At 41.7% G+C, this 23,730-nt stretch overlaps 1 protein-coding gene across 4 annotated transcripts; it reads right to left on the bottom strand.

Annotated features, from left to right (window-relative positions):
* MAP2K2 (mitogen-activated protein kinase kinase 2) lies at positions 1-23,530 on the bottom strand. 4 transcript variants are annotated; one of them, XM_075204855.1, is made up of 12 exons: positions 23,250-23,525; positions 19,506-19,566; positions 17,736-17,835; positions 16,520-16,730; positions 13,616-13,762; positions 12,224-12,353; positions 11,962-12,086; positions 11,467-11,680; positions 11,289-11,353; positions 1,367-1,428; positions 962-1,007; positions 1-693 (listed from the first exon to the last, which is right to left on the bottom strand). In XM_075204855.1, exons 2-12 carry the CDS (start codon positions 19,519-19,521, stop codon positions 583-585), a joined length of 1,227 nt encoding a protein of 408 aa, XP_075060956.1. In that variant the 5' UTR covers positions 19,522-19,566; positions 23,250-23,525; the 3' UTR covers positions 1-582. The 4 variants fall into 4 exon arrangements, 3 of the variants coding, with proteins under 3 accessions (XP_075060956.1, XP_075060957.1, XP_075060958.1); XR_012690863.1 differs by having other exon boundaries at positions 679-693; positions 1,338-1,428; positions 23,250-23,530; XM_075204856.1 differs by lacking the exon at positions 19,506-19,566 and having other exon boundaries at positions 23,250-23,521.
* Between the last annotated feature and the right edge of the window lie 200 nt (positions 23,531-23,730).

A 23,730-nucleotide genomic window follows, 5' to 3' on the forward strand; every position in this document is an offset into this window, starting at 1 on the left:
TTGTATTATTAAATTTATTTGTTATTTGGACAACCATTGAATTAAACAGATATGTACCTGCATTGAAGTAGGGAGAAGTCTTGAGAGCTCCTAGATGCACTTTGCAGATGTTAAGTTTTTATGAAGTTTCTTTTAACTTCATGACATTTAAGAAACTTTTGAAGCAACATATGACATTCTTCTCTTCCTGTGGATTCGGACTACTCTCTTGAAGTAGCTGTGGTGGTAGGGATAAACACAACAGGCAGCATAATTGCTCAGAGACCAACTTCTAGGGTCATAATCCTGATCTAGTAACAGACTGCTTAACGTTGATCCACATTTGCTGAAAGTCATGGTGTGCACAGGAGATGGTGATTGGCAGATGTGGAAAGATATACACAAGCATACAGAGCTGGTTTGCTAAAAGCAGAGCAATGTGTGAAAAAGGTGTCCAATGCTCCACATTCCCCCTTCATAATCACTTTAGCTCTTAAAATCCCCCTAAAGAATGAGCAAATAAAGAATAGAGGGGAGGGGTAGGGGGGGGGGAAAGTGGTCAGACAGATGAATAAATGAATGGCAAATGTCATAAAAGGAACATTAGTTGGTGGTGCGGGTTGGAGTACTTGGCTGACGCAGACCTAAAGTTTTGCACAACCAGCCGGCAAAGTCAACTTCCTGGATTTCAGCACGTTTAATAAATGTATGGGTCTGTGGGAAAATAAAAACAAAACAAAACAAAAAAACTATTGATTTGTGCTAAAAGGCATTACAACAGTTATTCCACATCTAGAATATAAAAGAACAGTTTAGAGCTACTGCTTAAAGTATAGCTGTTATGTCATATCTCAAGACAGCTTTCTGTAATCCACCAGGACAATTTTTATTTATTTTAAAGTAAGCATGTATTTATAATATTCTAGCAAAACAATTGGACAGCACTATTACACTGTTCACAAACAGATTAAACATAACTCACCATTAGCATCTTCAGGTCTGCTCGTTCAGCTGGATTCTTTATCAGACTAGAGAAAAGAGCAGTTGTTAATTGGGGAACAGATATGGCACCTAAAACCTTAGTCCTTAATACTAACATATACTGTATTGAGCAAATGCATTTGTAACATCAGGAGTACAGAGATGGATAGTTATTCATGTTAATAAATTATATCCTAAACTGAACACAATAATCCATAAAAATCAGTTTTGTAGTGTTGATCAACTCAACTGATGACATCAGTACTCATGACTTCAAAACCTCTGTTGTGGATCTGTAAGAAATGCATGTTCTATTTTTAAGACACTCTATAGGAACCCCGTTACATCAACATGCAAGTCATGAACAACCAAGTTACCTATTAAACAGGAAATACTCTTATTTTACCATTTATGTACAAACTCTTGGAAATCTGGTGTGAAGACTCCAGATGGGAGCTTAGGAGGAGGCTGCAAAAAAGAAGAAAGACAGATCCAACATAAGTAAACTGTAGAGTGGGAATATATAGATAAAATAATATATAAGATATTAATTACAGTAGGATGCTTGCGCTCTATGAAACACGGTACATTTGCAGTATTCCATTTGAGTTCTCTACTTCTATCTTGTATAGTAAATTGTGTATGCATTAATAAGGAATTCATCTTTTTGGACATTACAAAAGAAGGGGTGAAAGGCTTTGAAAAATAATAAATTCCAGCACTCCAGATTTGATGTTCCTTTATAATGGAGGTTTACATACACAAATAAATCACACACAGTATACATGTGTGAGTGTCATATACTTAACTCCAAATTTGCCTACTGTGAACTTTTTGAAGGGAGGCGATTACTGTATCTTCCGGATTCCAATAATTCATGAAAGCACTGGAAAAAAGTGAATTTCAAGGAAGCAGTGTGCAACTGTGTGGTGATTAATAAGCTGCACCTGGAAAAGGGATGTCAATTCTTTCTATCCTTGGGTAAGACAGGGAACAGAGAAAAATTGTTTACGCTATTGTTTTAACTAGAACAGGCTGGTGTAAAAACTGTTCTTCTGTTTTGAAAGAACCTTCCCCAAAATGTTGCCACAAAGTTGGATGCACAAAATTTTCTAGAATATCATTTGTATGCATTAAGGTTTTGATTTCCCTTCACTGGAGAAAAGGGGCCCAGGCTAGATGATAAATAACTGCCCCAAGACCATTATTTCTCCTACACCATGGTGAAGCGATTCCACTGCTCCAGAGTCCAATGGCTGTATGCTTTACACCACTCCAGTCAAAGTTTGACATTGTAGATGGTGATCTGAGGCTTGTCTACGGCCGCTCTGCTATGGAAACCAAATCTATGAAGTTCCCAGGAAGGACAGTTCGGAACTCTGTAGTGAGTGTTGCAACCAAGAACAGACTATTTTTACACGCTACAGCATTCGGCTGTCCCAGTCTGCAAGCTTATGTAACCTACTGCTCCTGTTCTTGCTCTTAGATTTTTTAACTTAACAGATGGGTAGACTGTGGCCACAAAAGGATGCACATGGTTGGTAACCATACTCCGGTAGGCTGTGGTATTTAAACAATGCTCAAAATGCAAGTTGCAGCAGAAACAGAGATTCATCAGACCACGCAATGTTTTTCCAATCTTCAACTGCTCAAGTTTGGTGAGCCTGTGCCCACTGTAGCCTCAGTTTCCTGTTATTAGCTGACAGGAGTTGAATCCATTGGGGTCTTCTGCTGCTTTAGCCCATTTACTTCAAAGTTTGATGTGTTCAGAGATGCTTGTCAGCATGCCATTGCTACGCACTGGATTATTTTTGGTCTGCGCAACATTCTCTGTAAAGTCTACAGACGGTTGTGTGTAAAAATACCAGTTCCAGGAGATTGGCAATTTCTTAGGTACTCATACCACCCAGTATGGGACCAACAATCACTCCACAAAGTCACTCAGATCACAATTCTCTCCCATTCTGTTCTTTGGAATAGACAATAAGTGAAACTCTTGACCATGTATGCATGCTTTTATGCATGGAGTTGCTGCCACATGATTGGTTGATTAAATATTACATGAACAATTAGGTGTGCCATATAAAGTGTCAAATTACCGATTGGTAAAAACTGAAATCTATGGCAGGCCAAGCAACAATTGATTCTATCAACAGTCCATGACCTAGACTACAACAATCTGTTCAGAAATGCATGAACCACACACTACCTACATTTTTTATTTAATTTAATGTTCTTCAATGTACGCAGTAACAAAAATGGCAGTAGACTGCGCCTATCAACCTAGACAAAAATTACCACTGAAGAACCCCACTATAGTCTGAGGGTAACAGTATATCCCTACTGTGACAGGATATACCACCTATGCCACCATCTGTTGTTGCTAGGAACCAACTAGGCTTACTTTACCTCCGTTCCCTTTCATTATCCCAAATGCGCCCTCTCATCGCAGTAGGAGGGGCTTACAAATGCAATTTCATCTGGATAACTGACGCTGCTAGTGTACCCAGTGCTACTGGTGTACCTGGGATGGTACTCCTGACCTCTTCCTATGTATCAGGTTTGCGGTGTATGGATCCCTCATGGTCTATCACACTGGCCAGAGCTGCTGGGTAGTGGGCAGAGCGGTGGCACTGGATGCTGGGTCCAAACCTCATAAACAGCCGGGAACTAAATAGATTTTGGGTCTAATCTGTAGGTCAAAGGAATAAAGAAGTTGCCAAACAGGTCTTTCAAGCAAGTGATGTTTATTTTATCACCCTGTTTGAAGGTACCGGGGACCACGGCAGATGGAATGAGCAGAACAATTTTCAATACAAGACAGTGCCTTTTATACAGATTTGAACACAGCCTCACAGGTAAGCCAGCCCACTGAGGTCTGAGCTATTTTTAGAATCAAGATGCAATTTGTTTACCCAAACATGGATTTGCAATGTAAAGCTAACAATATTTACAGTTATCTGTGATATCCTAAACTTGCTGTGATTTCCTGCATCTTGTGCTGTGTACAATGTTCAGTCAGGTTCTAACACACTAGACAAAAGGCCACACAATGACGACCGCCTACTGGGCCTTCGGCCAGAGCAGGCATTTGACACTTCATCTCAAAATACTTAGTTAGCATTTCCTTCTTTCAGACTGTGACTACGCTCCTTCTGGGTTACTGTCGCTGCTAGTGTACTCCTGTGCCGATAGACTTGGGCTGGCACCCCTGACTGCTTACTATGGATCAGGATGCGGTGGATGAATCCCCACTGGCCTATCACACTGGCCAAAGCTGCTGGGTAGCAGCAGAGCGGGGTACTGGAGAGCTGGGTCCAAACCTCAGAAACAGCCAGAGAACGGATTAGATTTAGGGTCTAAGCTGCAGGTCACAGGATTACAGCAAAATTGAAGAAATTGTCAAGCAGGGTCTTGAAGCAAAGAATGATGTTTATTTCGCTCAGATGCCCGGACAAGGAAAGTTCCCCTGATTAAAGGCATCAGTGGTCAGGTCAGATGGAACATCAGAATGATACATTTCAGTTTACAAAGGCTCCCTTTTTATACTATTTTAGACACAGCCTTACAGGCTATTTTTAGAATCTGGATGTAACCCGTTTACCAAAACATAGATTTAGATGCATTGCAAAGCTAACAATATTTACACTTATCGATATCTTAAAACCTTGCTGTGATATTCTGCATCTTAATTTGGTCACAGTGGACATCTGACAGCAAGTCTAATTACATCTTCCTAAATGGGGATAGAGGTAGAGAGAGATGATTGCAAATGCACTTATTTTTTTTATATTGTGTATATTTTAGCAAGAGAAATCTTTATTTCTGAGAATAGGGAAGAAAGAGGATTTTTGTACTTACGTTAAATCCGTTTCTCTGATTCCGTCTGGGGGACACTGCTTACCATGGGGTTGTGGAGGGGAGCATGGGAGTTGGCACCTAGCTAGTTAAGTTTAGCACTGATGACAGACCCCTCCCCTCTACAATCCCCCTGCCTCTTCCTCTTCAGTTAATTAAAAAGCCAATCAACCAAGAGCACACAGAGAAAAAAGCAAAAGGGAGGGATCGCAGTGTCCCCCAGACGAAATTAGACGGATTTAACGTAAGTACAAAAATCCTCTTTTCTCTTTCATCCAGTCTGGGGGACACTGCTTACCATGGGGACGTTCTAAAGCAGCCCCTTAAGGGTGGGACCGCTCTGAAAGCCCCATTCGTAGAGCAGTACGAGTGAGATTTGCATCCGCGGACACATACATTAAACTGATAAAATTTGGTAAAGGTGTGGACAGAACACCGGGTGGCTGCCCTGCAAAGCTGGTCCGCAGAAGCCCCATTTCTCGCTGCCCACGACGCCCCTACCGATCTGGTGGAATGGGCCGTAAGTCTCTCTGGCACAGGACGGTTAGCCCTTATGTAAGTCTGCTTAATGATTGCCGTGATCCATCTCGCAATGGACTGTTTTGAGGCTGGCCAGCCTCTTTTGTTAGAATCATAAAGGACAAACAGAGAATCTGTGCGTCTAACCTGAGAAGTTCTTTTGACATAAATACGGAGTGCCCTAACCACGTCTAACTTTTCCATAGACTGCAGATCAGAATGAGAAGTCGATGAAAAGACCGGAACCACTATTTCCTGGTTCAAATGGAAAGCCGAAACTACTTTTGGAACAAAAGAAGGGAGAGTTCTTAATACCGCTCTGTCCTCGTGAAAAAACAGATATGGTTCCCGGCAAGACAGAGCTCCTAATTCTGAAACTCTACGTGCAAATGCAATAGCTAAAAGAAAGACGACCTTCCAGGTCAGACACCTAAAATCTGCCGCAAGTAAGGGCTCAAAAGGAGGTCCTTTAAGCATATCTAGTACCAGGTTAAGATCCCATTGTGCTGTAGGCGGAACGTAGGGAGGCTGAATATGTAAGACTCCCTGAAGAAAAGTCTTGGCATCTGGGAAATCCGCTAACTTCAGGTGAAAGAAAACTAAAAGCGCCGATACCTGAACTCTTAAGGAACCTAAACGGAGCCCTGCTTCCAGCCCATCCTGAAGAAATGCCAATAAGCGAGGGAGACGAAAGGAAGACGTGTGACAGGACTTATTTTCGCACCATCTGATATAGACTCGCCAAATACGGTGATAGATGCGAGCTGAAACCGGTTATCGAGCTCGCAGCAGAGTATTTACTACACTGGGGGAAAAACCCCTAGCCTTCCAGAGCCTGGCTTCAACAGCCATGCCATTAAACTGAGCTGAGGAAAGTTCTGGTGACGAAAGGGACCTTGCAGAAGAAGGTCGTCCCGCGATGGAAGACGATCTCCTTGTCCTACCGCCATGGAGATTATGTCCGCGTACCACACTCGACGCGGCCATGCAGGTGCTATCAGAATTACCGGCAGACCGCCCTGCCTCACTCGTCTGAGTACGCGAGGAATCATGGGAATTGGGTGGGGGGGGGAAGAGAACAGATACCCCAACCTGAAGTCCCATGACATGGTCATAACGTCCACCGCTACCGCTAAGGGGTCTCTTGCCCTTGAGAACCATTTTGTTGTGTCTGGAGGCCATGAGATCTATATCTGGAAGGCCCCACCTCTGAATTAGACTTCAGATACTTCCGGATGGAGGGACTACTCCCCCGGCATCATCGCATTGCAACTGAGGTAATCAGCCTCCCAATTTTTTATTCCTGGAATGAATACTGCCGAAATTGCTGGAACATACTGTTCTGCCCAAAGAAATATCTGAGCTGCAACTCGCATTGCAGCTGCACTCCTGGTTCCTCCCTGTCTGTTGACATATGCCACAGACGTGGCATTGTCGGACTGACTTCTGACAGGGTGGCCCCGAAGAGCTAAAAGAATTGCCTTCAACTCAAACGTGTTGATTGACAAGACTGATTCCTGAACTGACCAGAGCCCCTGGAGCCGGAGATGCAGGACTACCGCCCCCCAACCTGTCAGGCTGGCGTCCGCTGTGGCCATGATCCATGACCATGGAGCAAAAGACCTGCCCACCGACATGTGATCCGGAGCCAGCCACCTCTGAAGCGATTCTCTCGCCCCCGGGGACAGCGAGATCCTCTGGAGATCCAAACGTAGGTGGGATCCTGACCATTTTGTCAACAGATCCCACTGGAAGCATCGAGAATGAGCCCGAACGAAGGGGATCGTCTTGAAGGAGGCCACATTCTTTCCAAGCAGCCGCATGCACAAATGAATTGAGGGACTGGGAGAGGACAAGACCTGAGATGTTCTACTCCGAATTGAACTGATCTTCTCCGCAGGCAGGAACACCTTCTGCTGACTGGTGTCCATGAGGAGTCCTAGGAAGACCATGCGTTGGCACGGAACCACCTGGGATTTCTTTAAGTTTATCAGCCACCCATGGCTCTCGAGGACCGCTATGGTGAGGGACAAGTGCTGATGTAAGCAAATCTCTGAGGAGGATTTGATGAGCAGATCGTCTAGGTAGGGCACGACCTGAACTCCCTTTAAGTGAAGACACGCTGCCATCACCGACATGATCTTTGTGAAGACCCTTGGAGCTGTGGAGAGGCCGAAGGGAAGGGCCCGAAACGGATAGTGGGAGGCCCCCACTGTGAATCTTAGGAGGGACTGATGACCGCTCCAAATGGGAACGTAGAGGTATGCGTCCTTTATGTCTATGGACGCCATAAACTGATCCTTCTCTAAACCGTTTATTACCGACCTCAGGGAGTCCATCCGAAATTTGTCCACCCGTAAGTGCACATTGAGGTTCTTTAGGTTTAGAATGGGTCGAAAGGACCCGTCCGGTTTCTTGACCAGAAAAAGATTTGAATAAAATCCCTTTCCTTTCTGGTTGTCTGGTACCCTACAAATGACTCTTTGCGAAAGAAGAGAGGCGACACAGGCCTGTATTGCCTGTCTTCTTTGTGGATCTCAGGGTAGCGGGGTTACAAAGAAACAATGTGGTACTGGACCCAGCAGGTCTATCCTGTACCCCCTTGATATAATGCACAGAATCCAAGGGTCTTGGGATGACGCTGCCCACTGCTCCTGAAAGAGACAGACGTCCCCCCACTTGCGCCACCTCCTAGAGAATAGAGTGGCAGTCAGGACGCAGGCTTCTACTGAGTCTTGGAGGCCTGGATGCAAACGAGGACCTGCCTCTGACAGAGGAGCCTCGAGCATTCGGTTGTCTACCTCTAAATGACTGTCCCCTAGGCAAGAAGGTCCCCTGAAAGGGCTGGCGAAAGGAGCTAAACCGCGGGGCCCGGCCCCTACTTGTGTGTAACGGCAAAGAAGTGCTTTTGCCCCCCGTTGCCTGTGAAATATTATCTAATTCCGGGCCGAACAAACCTGCTGCTGAAAAAGGAATGGATTCAAAAGATTTTTTTGATTTTGAATCCCCCTCCCAGGATTTCAGCCATAACGTTCTTCTTGCTGAAATTGACGCAGCTTGAATAGAAGAGGACACAGATGCTGTGCTCTGAGCCGCCTCATAAAGGTACCCCGATGCCTCTTTCAAATGTAAAGCTAGGGGGAAGTAATTCTGAGTCCTGTAAGGTCTCTGCTAGTTGTTCTGACCATGCTTCCATGGCTTTAGCAACCCAAGCTGAAGCAAATGTGGGTCTGAAGGAAGACCCCGCTGCTCGGAAAATAGATTTTAACTGAGAGTTCACTCTGTGGTCAGTGGTATCTTGTAGAGTAGCTGTGCCCGGGACTGGTAGGAGAGTGTGTCGGGCCAAACGGGCTACTGAAGTATCTACTTTAGGGATTCCCTCCCAGCGAGTCACATCCTCTTCCTGCAAAGGATACAGGGAAGAGAATCTCCTTGGAACAGAGAACTTTTTATCAGCTGTTTTCAGGCTCCTTCTGCAATATCTCCGAGTTCTACCGAAGGGGGAACCGAATAACCTTCCTTTTGGCCTTCTTAAAAAGACTTCTGTCTCTGGGACTAGGATCCTCCATTTCTGGGAGGTCCAATGCCTGTCTCACTGCTAAAACCAAATCATCAATAAACTGATATTTAGTGAGTTCTTCCTGTTCCAATGGTTGAACCTGGTCAGGATCAACATTTGTTTTTCCTTGTTATTCTGAAAATCCCTCAGAATCTGAAAGGACAATAAAAGGATTAGCAGATCTAATCCGCTTTCTTTTAGCAGGGGGCAAATCTGGGGATTCAAGTAACTGGGTTTAGTCTGTCCAAACCCTTTATAAATGCTGAGGACCATGCAGGTTCTGTGGGAACAGGGGCCTGGTCCGTAAGCATAGAGGTAGGTCCTGCTATAGCCGTTCCAGTAGAAACTGTGGCAGCAGGGAGCCCCAAGGGTGTAACAGCATTATTAGATACCGCAGAGGCTGCTACACTTGTCAGTAACTGAGTAGATTGAGAGATCATCTGTGCTAAAGAGGAAACCGACTGTGTCAGGGAAGCCACCCAGGCCGGTTCCTCAGTCAGTGGGGCTGCAATGGACTGGGTTTGCGCAGAGGGGGCCCCTCCTTCGCAGTCAGAGCAGAGCGCCAACGGGTCCTTCTGGCCATTTGGCAATTTAACCTTACATCTAGCACATGTAAACTATTTAGCCATAGGGCCTTTTCTCATATCTGACATTTTACAAAGGAAAAGCACACTAACCACACTAGATAAAGAGAGATTGAGAGAGACAGAGCAAGCAACAAGTAATCAACTAATCTGCAATAAAAGTTGTACTTGTATGTGGTTAATAGACAGTGTGATATTTGGGCAAGTAAGAGAACCAAAAAATAACCCTTACTAGCCTCCCTCTTTAAACCACAAAATACAGTTTACTTGTAAATGGTTAAAGAAATGTTTTGGTACTTAGCCAAAAGGGCCACACAGGGGAGAAGTCCAACAGCAGTGTCCTGGTGCCTGCTCCCTCCAAGATAAGTTCCTTCCCAGGCTTCTCTGGTGCCAGAAGACCGGACTGTACCACTTGTGCTGAAGAGCAGGGGAGCTCTGTGTACTAGTTCCCCCTCTTCCGGCATTCTTGTCTTTTTTTTTTTTAAAAGGGAACTTATCTTCTCGGCAGAGTTATGGAGACCTTTTAAAAAGGAGGTCTCCTGCAGCGTTAGGTACCCCGATACCCCCTCCTTTCTTTCTGAGGGGGGATCTTGGTATGGCCCCCGTATCTCTCCTCCTCCTTGTATTCCTCCACGGACCGATGATTCATTCAAACATGGCCGCCAGCATTGTTCCGATAACCGGCACTCTATGCCTGCAGTGGCAGCGCCGGTTATCAGGGGAGCCTACGAGAGTGACAGCGGTCCGTGAGACCGCTTGTCACCCTGCAATCTGACCGCCAATGCTCTGCCATTGAGAGCAGTCTGCTCCCTCTGACAGAGCCCGGTCATTGCTGCCTCGTTTTCTGGGAGTGTGCTCTCTATAATAGAACACACTCCTAGCTCTGCCCCAAAAACCTATCTAATGTTATAAAATAAAACAATTATAAAATTAAAGTTAAAGAAAATTAATAAAATAAAAAACCTGCCCAACTACTTTGGGCACCTAGAATAAACTGAAGAGGAAGAGGCAGGGGGATTGTAGAGGGGAAGGGTCTGTCAGCAGTGCTAAATTTAACTAGCTAGGTGCCAACTCCAGTGTTCCCCTCCACAACCCCATTGTAAGCAGTGTCCCCCAGACTGGATGAAAGAGAAATCTTGTTTGTTTTAACCTTGCTAGAGAAAATGCATTATTTATGATGTATATATTCGAAACAATAAGTCTTTATTCAGGAAGTATTTTGATTATCTTTGTGTAAGGAAACGCCTTATTTGGGATTTTGCAACTTTTCTTGGAGAATTGTTTTCTTTGGAGGAAATGTGTACACTGCAACTTTTTGAAGAAAGGACCCAAGCTTATTAGACCTTTTAAAGTGCGAGAGTCTAGCATCTGAAGGCATAGGAAGATGCAATTAGACTTGCTGTCAGATGTCCACTGTGTCCAAATTAAGATGCAGGATATCACAGCAAGGTTTTAAGATTGCACAGATAAGCGTGAATATTGTTAGCTTTGCAATGCATGTAAATCCACTGCACTAGGATATTCTCAACATGTGATGTGAAATCAGTGCAGGATAATACTTGGTAGCTTGTGAGCAGATTGCAATGTTATGACAGAGTGTTAAACGCCACATTTTCTCAGGTGTTTACACACATGGATAAACCAGGAAGACATTTGCATTAGTATATGTATGTAGTAACCATAGGAAACAGGCTCACACAGAGTTGCTTACTTAGCTGTAACCCTTTCAATAACAATTTCCCACAGAGTAACGACCAGGCTAGACACATAAAACAATAGGAGGAAGAGGAAAGTAAAACGTAACTTGCCTCATTTACAATATAATCCAACAGTTCGAATATAGCCATAGCCGGACGGCTGTCCATACAATGACCTGCAAGAAAAAGAATAAATGAATTATTATATGCAGGGGTCATGTGAAAATAGGGTATAGAGAGTTCATGGTGAATAAAATTGAAAATTAAAAACTGGTATAAGTTTCCCTACCACTGATAGGTCTTCCTGGAGGTCTTAGACGAGGAGAGATACCGTGAGGTTCTCCCTCAGCTCCATCCAGTACAGGTCGTCCAAATATGGCTTCCAGTTCCTTGCCATCAGGTGGTGGAATAGGGTATCTTCCAATGGAAAGTTCTACCAATGACAGACCCATGCTCCAGATGTCAGACTGTACAGAGTAATGTGTGCCTTGCAATCGTTCTGGCTGAGTGAAGGATAAAATCAAACATTTCAATAAAGACCAGTTAGAGGGAATCAATGTGAAGGTACATCCTTGTCTCATATTTATAGATTTGTTTACACATTCAATGCACTTCTAACTGCTACAAGTCTGGTTGAGCTTGTTTTGTGGTCAACTTTCGTTCCCTAAAAGAAATGTATGCTTTACATGCAAGGCATACATTACATTTGGTTTTTCTCATGTGCCAACAGTGCATTTTAATTTTCTACACACATCATTATTTTCAAACAATCTCACAAACTTACAGACATATAGGACCTAGTCCCAACAAAGGAGTTGGCCATCGAGTCAATGAGCTGCCCACTGACACCAAAGTCACACAATTTGATCTCTCCCCGAGAATTCACTAGAATGTTGGAGGGTTTCACATCTACAGAAACAAAGCAAAACATAAAATTAGGCTAAGAGTTGATAATTTGTTTAAACAGATTTTAATTTAACCCCTTCAGTACATTTCTTTGTCTGCACTCTACTTCTCTGAATACTCCCTTTTAACCATTTAATTACCTCTGTGCATGATCTGGTGTTTCTCTCTCAGGTATGCCAGACCCCGAAGCACTGCAATGCTGACTTTGCCTAGAATATCCTCCGGTATACGACGAGCTTCTTTAAGGACTTGGTCCAGAGATCCACCGTCCTGTTGGCACACAGATTTATTTATTTTTATCCACTAGAAACAGACTGTTGAAGGCAGTTAAAACCAATTGGCTCTCGTCCGCCCATTTTAGTATCAGTTCATTCAAACAGTACGCTTTGCTTATCCAAAGTATGTTTAATGTATGCACTTACAAACGTTCAGCAAGTGTTACTGAAAAAACAGTAACAGACATAGTAGATTTTATAAAACATATAAACTACACACACACACACCACTTTGATGTTCTGCTGCTCTAGAATTTAAATTTATTTTGGAGACTATGTCCGTCCTGAACCTTGCTGACCTCATTATAAACCTAAATGTTTCAATCATGTCCCCATTTTCATTCTTCTTTTTAGCTCTACATACCAGGCTGCAAGTCTTTCATGGTAAGCTTTGCATTTAAAATTATGCACCATTTTCATTTCTCTACTTTGGACCTCCTCTTCTTTCACCCCTCTAAAAGACAAGGGGCCTGATTCATTAAGTAAAGTTAAGCAAGAAATTGAGTGCTGCAATGCAAGGGGTTCAAATTAGTTTATTATTTTGCTGTCTATTTTCATGTAGCACACATATACTTGATAGCCTATTTGTACACGGAAATTTAAAGTTGATCTAGAAAAAAAAGCCAGTATTTTCCTTACTTGCAAGATAATAAACCAATATGCATCCCTTGCATTGTAATATGGTTTTGTCCAGGAAAAAACTTAAGTAAAAAAATGAGTACTTTCCTTAATGAATCAGGACCAAGGTCTCCAAAACTAAACACACTACACTGTGTCCAACTAAAGCTGTGTATAATAGTATCAAGACTGCTCTTCTTTTATTGCAAATCTATTTGTCTATGCAGTCAAATTAACTTGGAAGGAATAGATCCATGATACTGAAGCACACAAGTAGCTTTATTTGCTGAAATACAAGAAAAGATTCACACTTGCGGATGTGGCTGTTTTCAGCACCATTTGGAGCAGGTTGTTCTTATCCTGTCCACTTCATATCTTGCTTGTCTGTGTGTGCCCAGTATTTAAAAAATAATGGCAATAGATGCTCTGATCACAGTTAACTGCACATAAAAAAAAGCATAAAACAGATTTTGTTTTCCTTTAACATTTTGTCTGTAATTTTCCTTAAAAAAAATATTTTGCGTACAGCTTGAAAACAATAAGTATTGTTAAACCAGTTCATAAATTCTCTAGATAAGAGATCATGCAATTTTTACTGGCGATTTAGTGCAAGCAATGGGGAAAGTTAATTTCTCTTACCATATGCTCCATGCAGATACTTATCTCTCCATCACTGTAAAAAGCACCATAAAAGCCAACTATATAAGGTGAGTTACACTCATGTAGGACTTGTAATTCTCTAATAATCTGATTCCGGATTGCGGGCTTAATCTCTAGGTGAATCAGCTGTAAGGAAAAAGTTGGAAATTTGGTATGAAAAAGATTTAAAGGAAATACAAATTCTCTAGCGAAAAACAAACAAGGAAAAAACCATCACAAAATAGACAGATGATAAATATGAATAAAATTAGAAATCAATGTGAAAAAGAAGGAGGTGGATTAGATACATTAGATTGCACAGTCATGGCCAAAGGTTTTTAGACTGACAAGTATTTTTCACAAAGTTTGCTGCCTTAGTTTTTATTATGGCAATTCCCATATACTCCAGAATGTTATGAAGAGTGATCAGATGAATTGCAATTAATTTCAAAGTCCCTCTTTGCCATGACAATGAACTTTATCCCAAAAACATTTCCACTGCATTTCAGCCCTGCCACAAAAGGACCAGTTGACATCAGGTCAGTGATTCTCTTGTTAACACAGGTAAGAGTGTTGACAAGGACAAGGTTCGAGATCAGCATAACAGACTGGAAGCTTTAAAAGTATGGTGAGGCTTGAAATCATTGTTATTCCTCTGTTAACCATGATTATCTGCAAGGAAACACGTGCAGTCATCATTGCTTTGCACAAAAATGGCTTCACAGGCAAGGATATTGCTGCTAGTAAGATTGCACCTTAATCAACCATTTATCGGATCATGAAGAACTTCAAGGAGAGAGGTTCAATAGTTGTGAAGAAGGCTTCAGGGCGCCCAAGAACGTCCAGCAAGCACCAGGACCATCACCTAAAGTTGATTCAGCTGCGGGACCGGGACACCACCAGTGCAGAGCTTGCTCAGAAATGGCAGCAGGCAGGTGTGATTACATCAACATGCACAGTGAGGCTAAGACTTCTGGAGGATGGCCTGGTGTCAAGAAGGCCAGCAAAGAAGCCACTTCTCTTCAGGAAAAACATCAGGGACAGACTGATATTCTGCAAAAGGTACAGATATTGGACTTCTTAGGACCAGGGCAAAGTCATTTTTTCTGATGAATCCCCTTTCAGATTGTTTGGGGCATCTGGCAAAAATGCTTGTCCGGAGAAGGTAAGGTGAGCGCTACTGTGACAGGATGGACCGCCTATGCCACACTGTCTGTTGTTGCTGGTAAACAGCTAGGCTTACTTTGCCACAGTTCCCTTTCGTTATTCCGAATACGCCTTTCCTGCCGCAGTAGGAGGAGCCTGCTACCACCACTGGGCTCCTGCTCCTTTATGACACCCAGAACCACGTTCCTTCTGGGTAACTGTCACTGCTAGTTTACTCCCGTGCTGGTACACTTGGGCTGGTACCCCTGATTGCTTACTATGGATTAGGGTGCTATGGATGGATCCCCACTGGCCTATCACACTGGCCAGAACTGCTGGGTAGCAGCAGAGCGGTGGTACTGAAGAGCTGGGTGCAACCTCAGAAACAGCCGGAGAACGGATTAGATTTAGGGTCTAATCTGCAGGTCACAGAAATATTAAAGATGTTTTCAAGCAGGTATTTGAAGCAAGTGATGTTTATTTGCTCTGATTGAAGGTACCAGTGATCAGAATAGATGAAACAAGAAGAACATTTCAGTGTACAAGACAGTCCTTATTATACCAATTTGGACACAGGCTATTTTTAGAATCAGGATGCAATGTGGTTGCACAAACATGGATTTACATGCATTGCAAAGCTAACAATATTTACACTTATCTATGAAATTCGAGAAATGCTGTGATGTCCTGCCTTCAATGTTGGACCTTCACACATCAAAAGATCTAACATATGGGGCATTTCTTCAGACAGTTCAGAATACACATTCCCAAAGAACGTCACAAACACCAAACAAGCCATTTCCCCAAATCACAATACACAAAAGACTTCAATCCATAAAAGACTTATTGTATCAGATATATACCTTAACAAATAATACATTTCCTCTAGAAAGGTTAAAACAGAAAAAAAAAATTTTTCTCCCCCTGGTCTCAGAAATTAAAGATTTTCTTTACCAAAATATACACAATATCAAAAATAAGTGCATGTGCACTTATATAAATAAGCGGCCTGCGCTATTTTCTTATAAATAACTTATGGTATAAATTTATTTAAAGTGATCCAGTCACAGCTACCATCAGTCCTGTGCCCTGCCAACAGTAGACCATCCCGAGACCATTCATGTGTGGGGCTGCTTCTCGGCCAAGGGAGAGAGCTCACTCACAATTTTGCCTAAGAACACAGCCATGAATAAAGAATGGTACCAAAACATCCTCCAAGAGCAACTTCTCCCAACCATCCAAGAACAGTTTGGTGACGACAATGCCTTTTTTCCAGCATGATGGAGCACCTTGCCATAAGGCAAAAATGATAACCAAGTGGCTCGGGGATCAAAAACTCAAAATGTTGGGGCCATGACCACGAAACTCTCCAGACCTTAATCCCATTAAGAACTTGTGGTCAATCCTCAAGAAGCGGGTGGACAAACAAAAACCCACAAATTCTGACAAACTCCAAGCATTTATTAAGCAAGAATGGGCGACCATCAGTCAGTATGTGGCCCAGAAGTTGACTGACAGAATGCCAGGACGAATTGCAGAGGTCTTCAAAAAGGGTCAACACTGCAAATATTGACTTTGCATAAACTTATTGTAATTGTTAATAAAAGCCATTGACACTTATGAAATGCTTTTAATTTTACTTCAGCATACCATAGCAACATCTGACAAAAAGGTCTAAAAACACAGAAGCAGCAAAGTTTGTGAAAAACAATACTTGTGTCATTCTCAAAACGTTTGACCATGACTGCAGAGATTTACCTTGCGTGCCATGATGAGACCAGAGGGTCGATGCCGAACTTTGGTGACTACACCTCCATTTCCAGCCCCAAGTTCACAGATTCGTTCAAAATCATCATCTTTGAGTTCTCCCACTTTTGCCTTTTGCGTAAGAAATGCTTCCAGACGCTTTTTTTGTTGATCATCCAGGTCTAACTCCTCTAATTTCTTTTGAAGGTCTACAAGGTTGGCCCTGTACCAGGAAGTAATAACAACTTCAAAGGGCAGTAATAAATATTTCACATAAGGTAAGAATGGTTACAAAAGGAGTAGAATAACATGGCAATTGAATGCTTTGATGACTTCTAATATTGGATACAGTAGGACTCACTGAAAATTGTTTTTGGTAGACAAAAGACAAAATATGTGCACTTGCATTTCTGGGCTGCCAGAAAATCTGTTCTCTATAGAAATATTTAAAGTTAACGTAACCAGGTCTCTTGGATTAACTATATACAATTTCTCTTTTAACTTAATATATCTCACATTTTAAAGGAAAGCATTATCATAAGATTGTTGTTATGCTACATTCACATTGGAGGTTCATCAAGCACTTCCCAAGTAGCAAATATTGACATAAGTCAGTGTTAATTGGCAAGCTATTTTTGAATTGCATTAAAAAACAAAAAAGATGGGGTTTAAACATATTTTAATTCCATATTTTACATTCCACTTTAAATGAAGTAACTTTTAAACAACATTGGAAAATACATTTTTGCTAGAACTTTTCTTCTGTTACAGCTGGTGTGGGGCACTCCTTTTTTCTTCTTTCATGTTAGAGGTTAACAGTAAAAACTGTCCACAGTGCTGGCCAGACTGAAACGCTCTCCCTCCCAGTATCATAGTGCTAATGGAAAATATCATCATGTTAACGAACAGCAAGTGGCAAATTCAATTAGGTCCAGAGATCTTGGTTATGCTTCGGGTCAACCGAAGAAGGTACTACGCAGTACTGCAAGAGCACCAATTTCCCTTCACCCCCCAATAGAGTTGTGGAGGGAAATTCGCGTTGTTGTGGTACCATATTACCTTATGTAATGCACAGCCGTCACGCAACGCAAACTGCAGATCTAATTGAATATGCCAAAGTTTATAAAGCTGCTGGCTAGTTTGCAATTGATTCTACTGCATCATATTTTATGCTTATGGTCGGTACTCTGGAGGTTTTCTTCTACAGGTCCGTTTTAAGTGCACTTACTCAGATGACCCATCATTCATTTGTGAAGGACCTTCAGCAATTGTTGGTGCTATGTTCAGGGCAGGTAGAACTGGTTTCCTCTTTGCTGGCATCTTATCATCTGCAGGGAGAGAAAAGTCCCAATTTAGAGCCTAAACGTAACAGATACCAAATAGTATTCGCTTCTTACAATTTGCTAAACCCAATTCAGTTTTTAGAAAATAAACACAGTGAAGAAAGCACATAATTTTTCAAATCTGTATTTTTACATATCGGGACATCATTTTCAATCTAGTCCTTACCAAGTCATAAAATTTGATAAATATCTCATAATATTTTAATTTGTCATTATCTGCTCATCCAAAAAAAATAAGCCAACATGAAGCCATGTGCGAAAAGTACTGCTTCCATATCAATAAAGAAGGTAATCTGAGCCAGATGCTGCTAATCAAGTGCACTACTATATGATCCTCATGAAGAGTATATCACATCTAAATACAAACAGAACCTTTGGCAGTTCAGTCACGGCCACTGAGGTTTGTGTTAACATCATTCAAGAAGAAAAGGTCATCTGCAATTTATCTCTGGGATGCAATCAGGTAGTGGACAAAAAGAAATAAGATTAAATAATTAAACAACAATATAAAAAGTTACTTAATAGAGCATTAAACCATGACATGTACGCGCCATGGTATAGAGTCCACCAATGTCTGGAACTGCAAATACAAAAAACAAACCTCAGAACGAAAACATCAGATCCTGAACCTATGGCAGAACTGGAACAACACACACATTTGGAATTTCTGGGATTGATAGAATTGTGATATAAGTGTGTAATGAGAACAACTATGGAAAGTAACCCTCCCCCCATTTTGTTCCGTATGTAATGCCCATAACATTAAATATTTACTCAACTACGCTACAAAGAAACCCTAAATATGCCTTCATTTTATTCCATACCCCAAAATTGGAAAATCAGAAAAAATAAAGTGTGATGCCCATTAGTTATAGTAACATATAGTAGTGCTTATAACAATCTGTGACCAGATGGGTTTACTACCGCACGCGTTGTGTTTTGGATGTGGAAGGAGGGGGGTGGGGGTGAAGGGATGTTCTTCCTGCACAGTTTATCTGGGTTTCTCTCTCACCATCAGTAAATCGACTGGTATTGACCACTCCTACTGGAGTCACCTTGCCACCAGACACTCGGCGACTGCGAATGCCAACTGTTCAATAGTTGTAGGAGAATGCGGCTGCCACCAGTGGCACTGGGAAGCTGGCATAGCTGCTGCAGCCTCTTTGCCGTAGACTGGCTGGTACCCTCTTGTCCACTTACTGTGGCTCAGGATTGTTGGATAGCGGGCAAAGTGTTGACAGACACTGGATTCAACACAGGACAGCCAGGGAACAAATGAGAGTACACTCTTATCTGTTGGTCACAGGATACAGCAGGTAATAGGCCTCAGGCAGAGTCTTCAAGCAGTGATGTTTTATTGGTCAACAGTCCTGACATGGATCTTTCCACACTAGTTTAGTGGAACCAGTGATCATCCAGAAGTACAGATGGAATACTATATTACATGGTCATGGTACTATATTACATGGTCAAACAGGGCTCTTTTTATACAGTTTATAACACACATGTTGGCAGGGGGTAACCCAGCCCCTTGATCCTAGCTGGCACCATGAAGTTTTGAGATATTACATTCAATGTTTACCGACAGGATTTAATATATTCTCTAATCTTGAATTTAACACAATTTACAATCTGTTATTTCCTAAATTACTTGCTTGTTGCATTATCCATGTAGCTCTGTAGTCGAAGGTAATGACCCCCTGCTGTGTCTTCAGGCTAAAAAAAGAGGTGTAGGTCACTTACACAAAAAAGACCTAACTAGCATGTGACCTACATGGCATAGTCTCAGAAAGCAGTACATTTACAATAAGAAAATATATACACATGTGTATTAATCGTTTGTGGTATTTTTTATCTGGAAAGGCAAAGACAATTGAAAGTAATTGATTTCTTCTGTTTAGTAATAAATGTTCTACACTGAAGAGCAGTGCTAAAACAGTGTCACGCATGAGAAACTGTCTGTACCCAGACTGGGTTGTGACTCTGGAGTTAGGCTGGTAACTATGTATACAAAGCTGGGTAGCCTGATTATGTTCTTTTGCATGTAGGTGAAAGAACAGGAACAGGTGGTGATAAAACTAGCAGAGCAGACCAGAGAGGAACTGAATTGCTGAACCCGGAATACTGGATGACTTAACCGGTAATGCTGGAACCGGAACAGAGCTGGAATGCAGACTGCACTGTCTGAACTGGAACAACAGAAAGGATGGGAACCAGTTGGAAATAACGTTGCACTGGCAACAGGTAAAAAGGCTCCAGGAAGTACTTTTATAGTAGTTGATGATTCCTTATTGAAGACTGCGGTCAAAAGCAGCACTCTCAGTTGCTGAGATGGATCAGTTGACCGTATGCAAGATGGCAGCTCCCAGGAGCTGGTTCTGGAGGGAAACCTGGAGTGGAGGCGGCTATCCCCTATTTGGCTGGGAGAAATCATGTGACCAAATTAAAGATGGCAGCACTCATAGCCCGATTCTGGAGGGATCTCTGGAGTGTAGACAGACTGGGCAGCATCTTTCAGAGATATCTGAAACCAGCAGAGCCTGAGGACCGCAGGAACAGCTTAGAAAACCAGCGAAGAGGTAAGTGACAGGACCTGAGAGCCTCGTGTGTGACAAACAGGAGGCTAGTGCCAGGGCTACTGTGGGGAAAGACAGAGCTGATGCGTTAGGCATGGTATTCCAGATTACATTAAGTATGGATTACACTTACCTGTAACTGTTTCCATGAATCCCCACTGATAGAAAGGCCTGCCTAATAATTAAGAACTGTTAAAATGTTAACAACCTGTCCCTACATCTAGTTACCAGTAAAGTACAAGTGAGCATGCAAGCAACCCATAAGCCATATGCAATAACAAAGTGTATTTATTAAGGATACCATTGTGGAAGATCCATAGAATTTGAATTGCAGTTAAGGATAATCTAGAGTTTCCATTACATGCCTATGAGAGAATAAATGAAAGCTATCCAAAGACAATTGTGTCCGAATGGCAGATCCTGACTGGTCAAAGCATCTAACTGGCAATACTTGGTGAAAGTGTGAACTCTAGTCCAGCTAGCTACTTTGCAGATTTTTTTCAAAGAGTGGATACAGCTCTGGTGGAATGGAACTCTATGTTCTAGAGAAGTTTTCATAACTGATGTACAATGCCTGCTTTATATTAAATTAAATCCAAGATTAAAACAATATTCAGAGAATCAAGAAGGTTTATTTTAACCTTTCTACACAACAGAATACTTTCATGTCCTATTATAAATCTTAGATATTAAAACCTTCCTTTGCTCTTTAACAGTGCAGGAATAACGGTGTCCGATAAACCCTTCATTAGTAAGTTTCATTCAACCTCCAGGAATTCAATTTCAACTTCTGAACTTTCAGATTGAATACTAGAAATGATAAACCATGGACATTGTAGAATCAAAGGTTGGAACTCTGATACTTAGAGAGATACAGTTCCTCTTTGGCCAGAATCAGTATATTACAATGATTCTTGCTCTGTCCTTTATTAATTCCTCTAAACAGCCTTGTTTAAGAGACAGAGCATAGATAAGCAAATGCTCCCATTTATTGGAGAAGGCTTCTACTGGCCTCATGACATATTTTTTTCTAATTCAGGGAGCAAAATATTGGTACTTTCTGTTATTCCTGGTAGTAAACAAATTGATCTAGGGATTTTTGCACTTTTCCATAATTTACACAGTTGTTTAAAAAAAACCAAAAAAAAAACCCCCAAAACACTCCCCCGGGCAAGAGATGGTTGACTCAAACGCTTCAGTGTTGTCAATACTACCCTTTAGGTGAAATGCAGAACAGAGGAAAGGAAAAGATATTTTCTTGAGCACAAATTAACATTTTTTGCTACCAGCTTCTGATGACTCCCTGTTCTTTTAAGCTATGCCACATTCATAACACTGCCGGATAGATTTCAAATATTTCTCTTCAACTCATTATCTTTAAAACAAAACCTCAGAACGCCAGTTCTCTGTAGTTTGAAGAAAATTTCTACTCATCCCCTTTGTCCATTGAAATCAGAACACTTCCTGATGCTTTCCCCACCGTTGTAATCACTGTGGGACCTAGAGCTATTTTGCAAGCATAGCACTTAAATCTTTTTTGCACATGGTCCTCAGGCTAGTTACCCACTGGTGTGTGTAACCAAACAAAGGTGATCGTGTTTGACATGTGGTGTGTAACCATAGCTTACACATGTGGGGGGGAATTGGGGTACTGGTGAGAGGACAATGAAGACCTCTACTTCAGTAAGCGCAAGTAACTGTAGTGCTGCACCCATTCACAAGCAAAAAAATGGACACATTTATTGGAGGAAATAGGTTTAGTCTCCATTTGCACTCTTTTACTGGCATTACAAAATGCTAGTAAAAGCATGTGTTCCAATGCAAGTGGGTAACTGACATTAGCCATTTTTTTTAAATTAAGTGAATAAAAATTAAAATTGTGTATGTATCTGGATAGTTGTTTTTTTTGCATCTGAAAATTAATGACACCAGCAGATTGCAAACAGTAAACACCATTCAATGAACAAGCCCTTAAAGGAATGCTGACAGGTAGGCAAGTAGGAGGTTTTCAATGAGCAGGTTGAAAACCAGGTGACAATAAAGAAGGTCCAGGAGTATGAGAAATATAAGAAAAAGTTAAAGGCACAACAACGGTGTTAAAGGACAACATTGCAAGACAAAGGTTTTATGCTGTGAAGGGAGACTAATAGAATGAAGCACTAGTAATTCACAGGGGCAATAGATTAAGAAGCATTGGGGGGAGAAATGTGAATGGATTGTCATCAGGCACCAAATAGCAAAGTTACATTTTATTGATTAAACAATTGACAATAAAAAATGTGAAAGACAGAAAGTAACAGCAGAGGTCCAGTGGAAAATAAGTAAAGGTAAATGGTAGACAAGCAGTGCAGACAGGAGACATACCCAAAATAAATATATAATATATAATTATATATATATATATATATATATATATATACACACACACACACACACACACACACACACACACACATATACACGAAAGAAACAAAATTAAGGCAGATTTTAAACGAGGTGGTAAAGGAGTGGTCTATCAGCAAAATTATTAAAATCATTATTTTGCACAAAAGCAAAACATTCATACCATTTTGAAAGACCATTCATATATCGAGTGTAGTCCATGGTTTTGCGGCCATTTGAACACAAAATGCTCCAGATTTGTCTTAAGGAACATATAGGTTATGATCCAGGTAAGCTCTACATTTACAATGTATGTGATTAGCCACCCGCAGATAATGTAGTGCATTCTCTTTAACTACAGTATTCACTTGTGTCCCGATAGATCCCTACACTCAAATACTGTGTAGAAATGAAACAACACGAATCCACAAGACCTCATACCTGGACTGTTTCTACTTCCGTGTCAAGCCGAGTCCATAATCTGCTGACCAGATCAGACCGCAACTCCAGGCCGCGGCTCCTAGGCCTGGTAGGTCCGGACAAAACCAGTGTAGAGCCAAAGTTGGTTACCTGACGATATAGATGTGTGTTACCATCCCATTCGTGGACGCGCACGCACTGTCAATAGAATGGCTGCTCCTTCCGGCTGGTGGGTCCTAATGCACGTATCAGTATGTGCCCTCATTGATTCAGTGGCTGTGCAGACTGATTGGCGCAAGGCGTACAATTTGCTTTGACCGTTACCCCAAAGTTCTCTGTTCATGTGATACTCTATATGCATGTCAGGAATTGTGGCAGGCACTGTTTATGCATCTTTATTTTTATATTAACCAAACAACAGAGTATCGTTGCTCTTGTTCTGTATGTTAGGTACAGTCCCATGCTTCCAAATATTTTAATTTGCATTCCCAAGCAACATTCA

The sequence above is a fragment of the Mixophyes fleayi genome, chromosome 1 (genome assembly GCF_038048845.1).
Source record: "Mixophyes fleayi isolate aMixFle1 chromosome 1, aMixFle1.hap1, whole genome shotgun sequence".
Lineage (NCBI taxonomy): Eukaryota > Metazoa > Chordata > Amphibia > Anura > Limnodynastidae > Mixophyes > Mixophyes fleayi.

Coding starts and splice junctions, on each gene's coding strand:
- MAP2K2 (XM_075204855.1), bottom strand. Junction 16,731..17,735: donor ATGAATGATGGGTCATCTGA/GTAAGTGCACTT, acceptor TTCCTGGTACAG/GGCCAACCTTGTAGACCTTC. Junction 12,354..13,615: donor GTATCTGCATGGAGCATATG/GTAAGAGAAATT, acceptor GTGTGCCAACAG/GACGGTGGATCTCTGGACCA.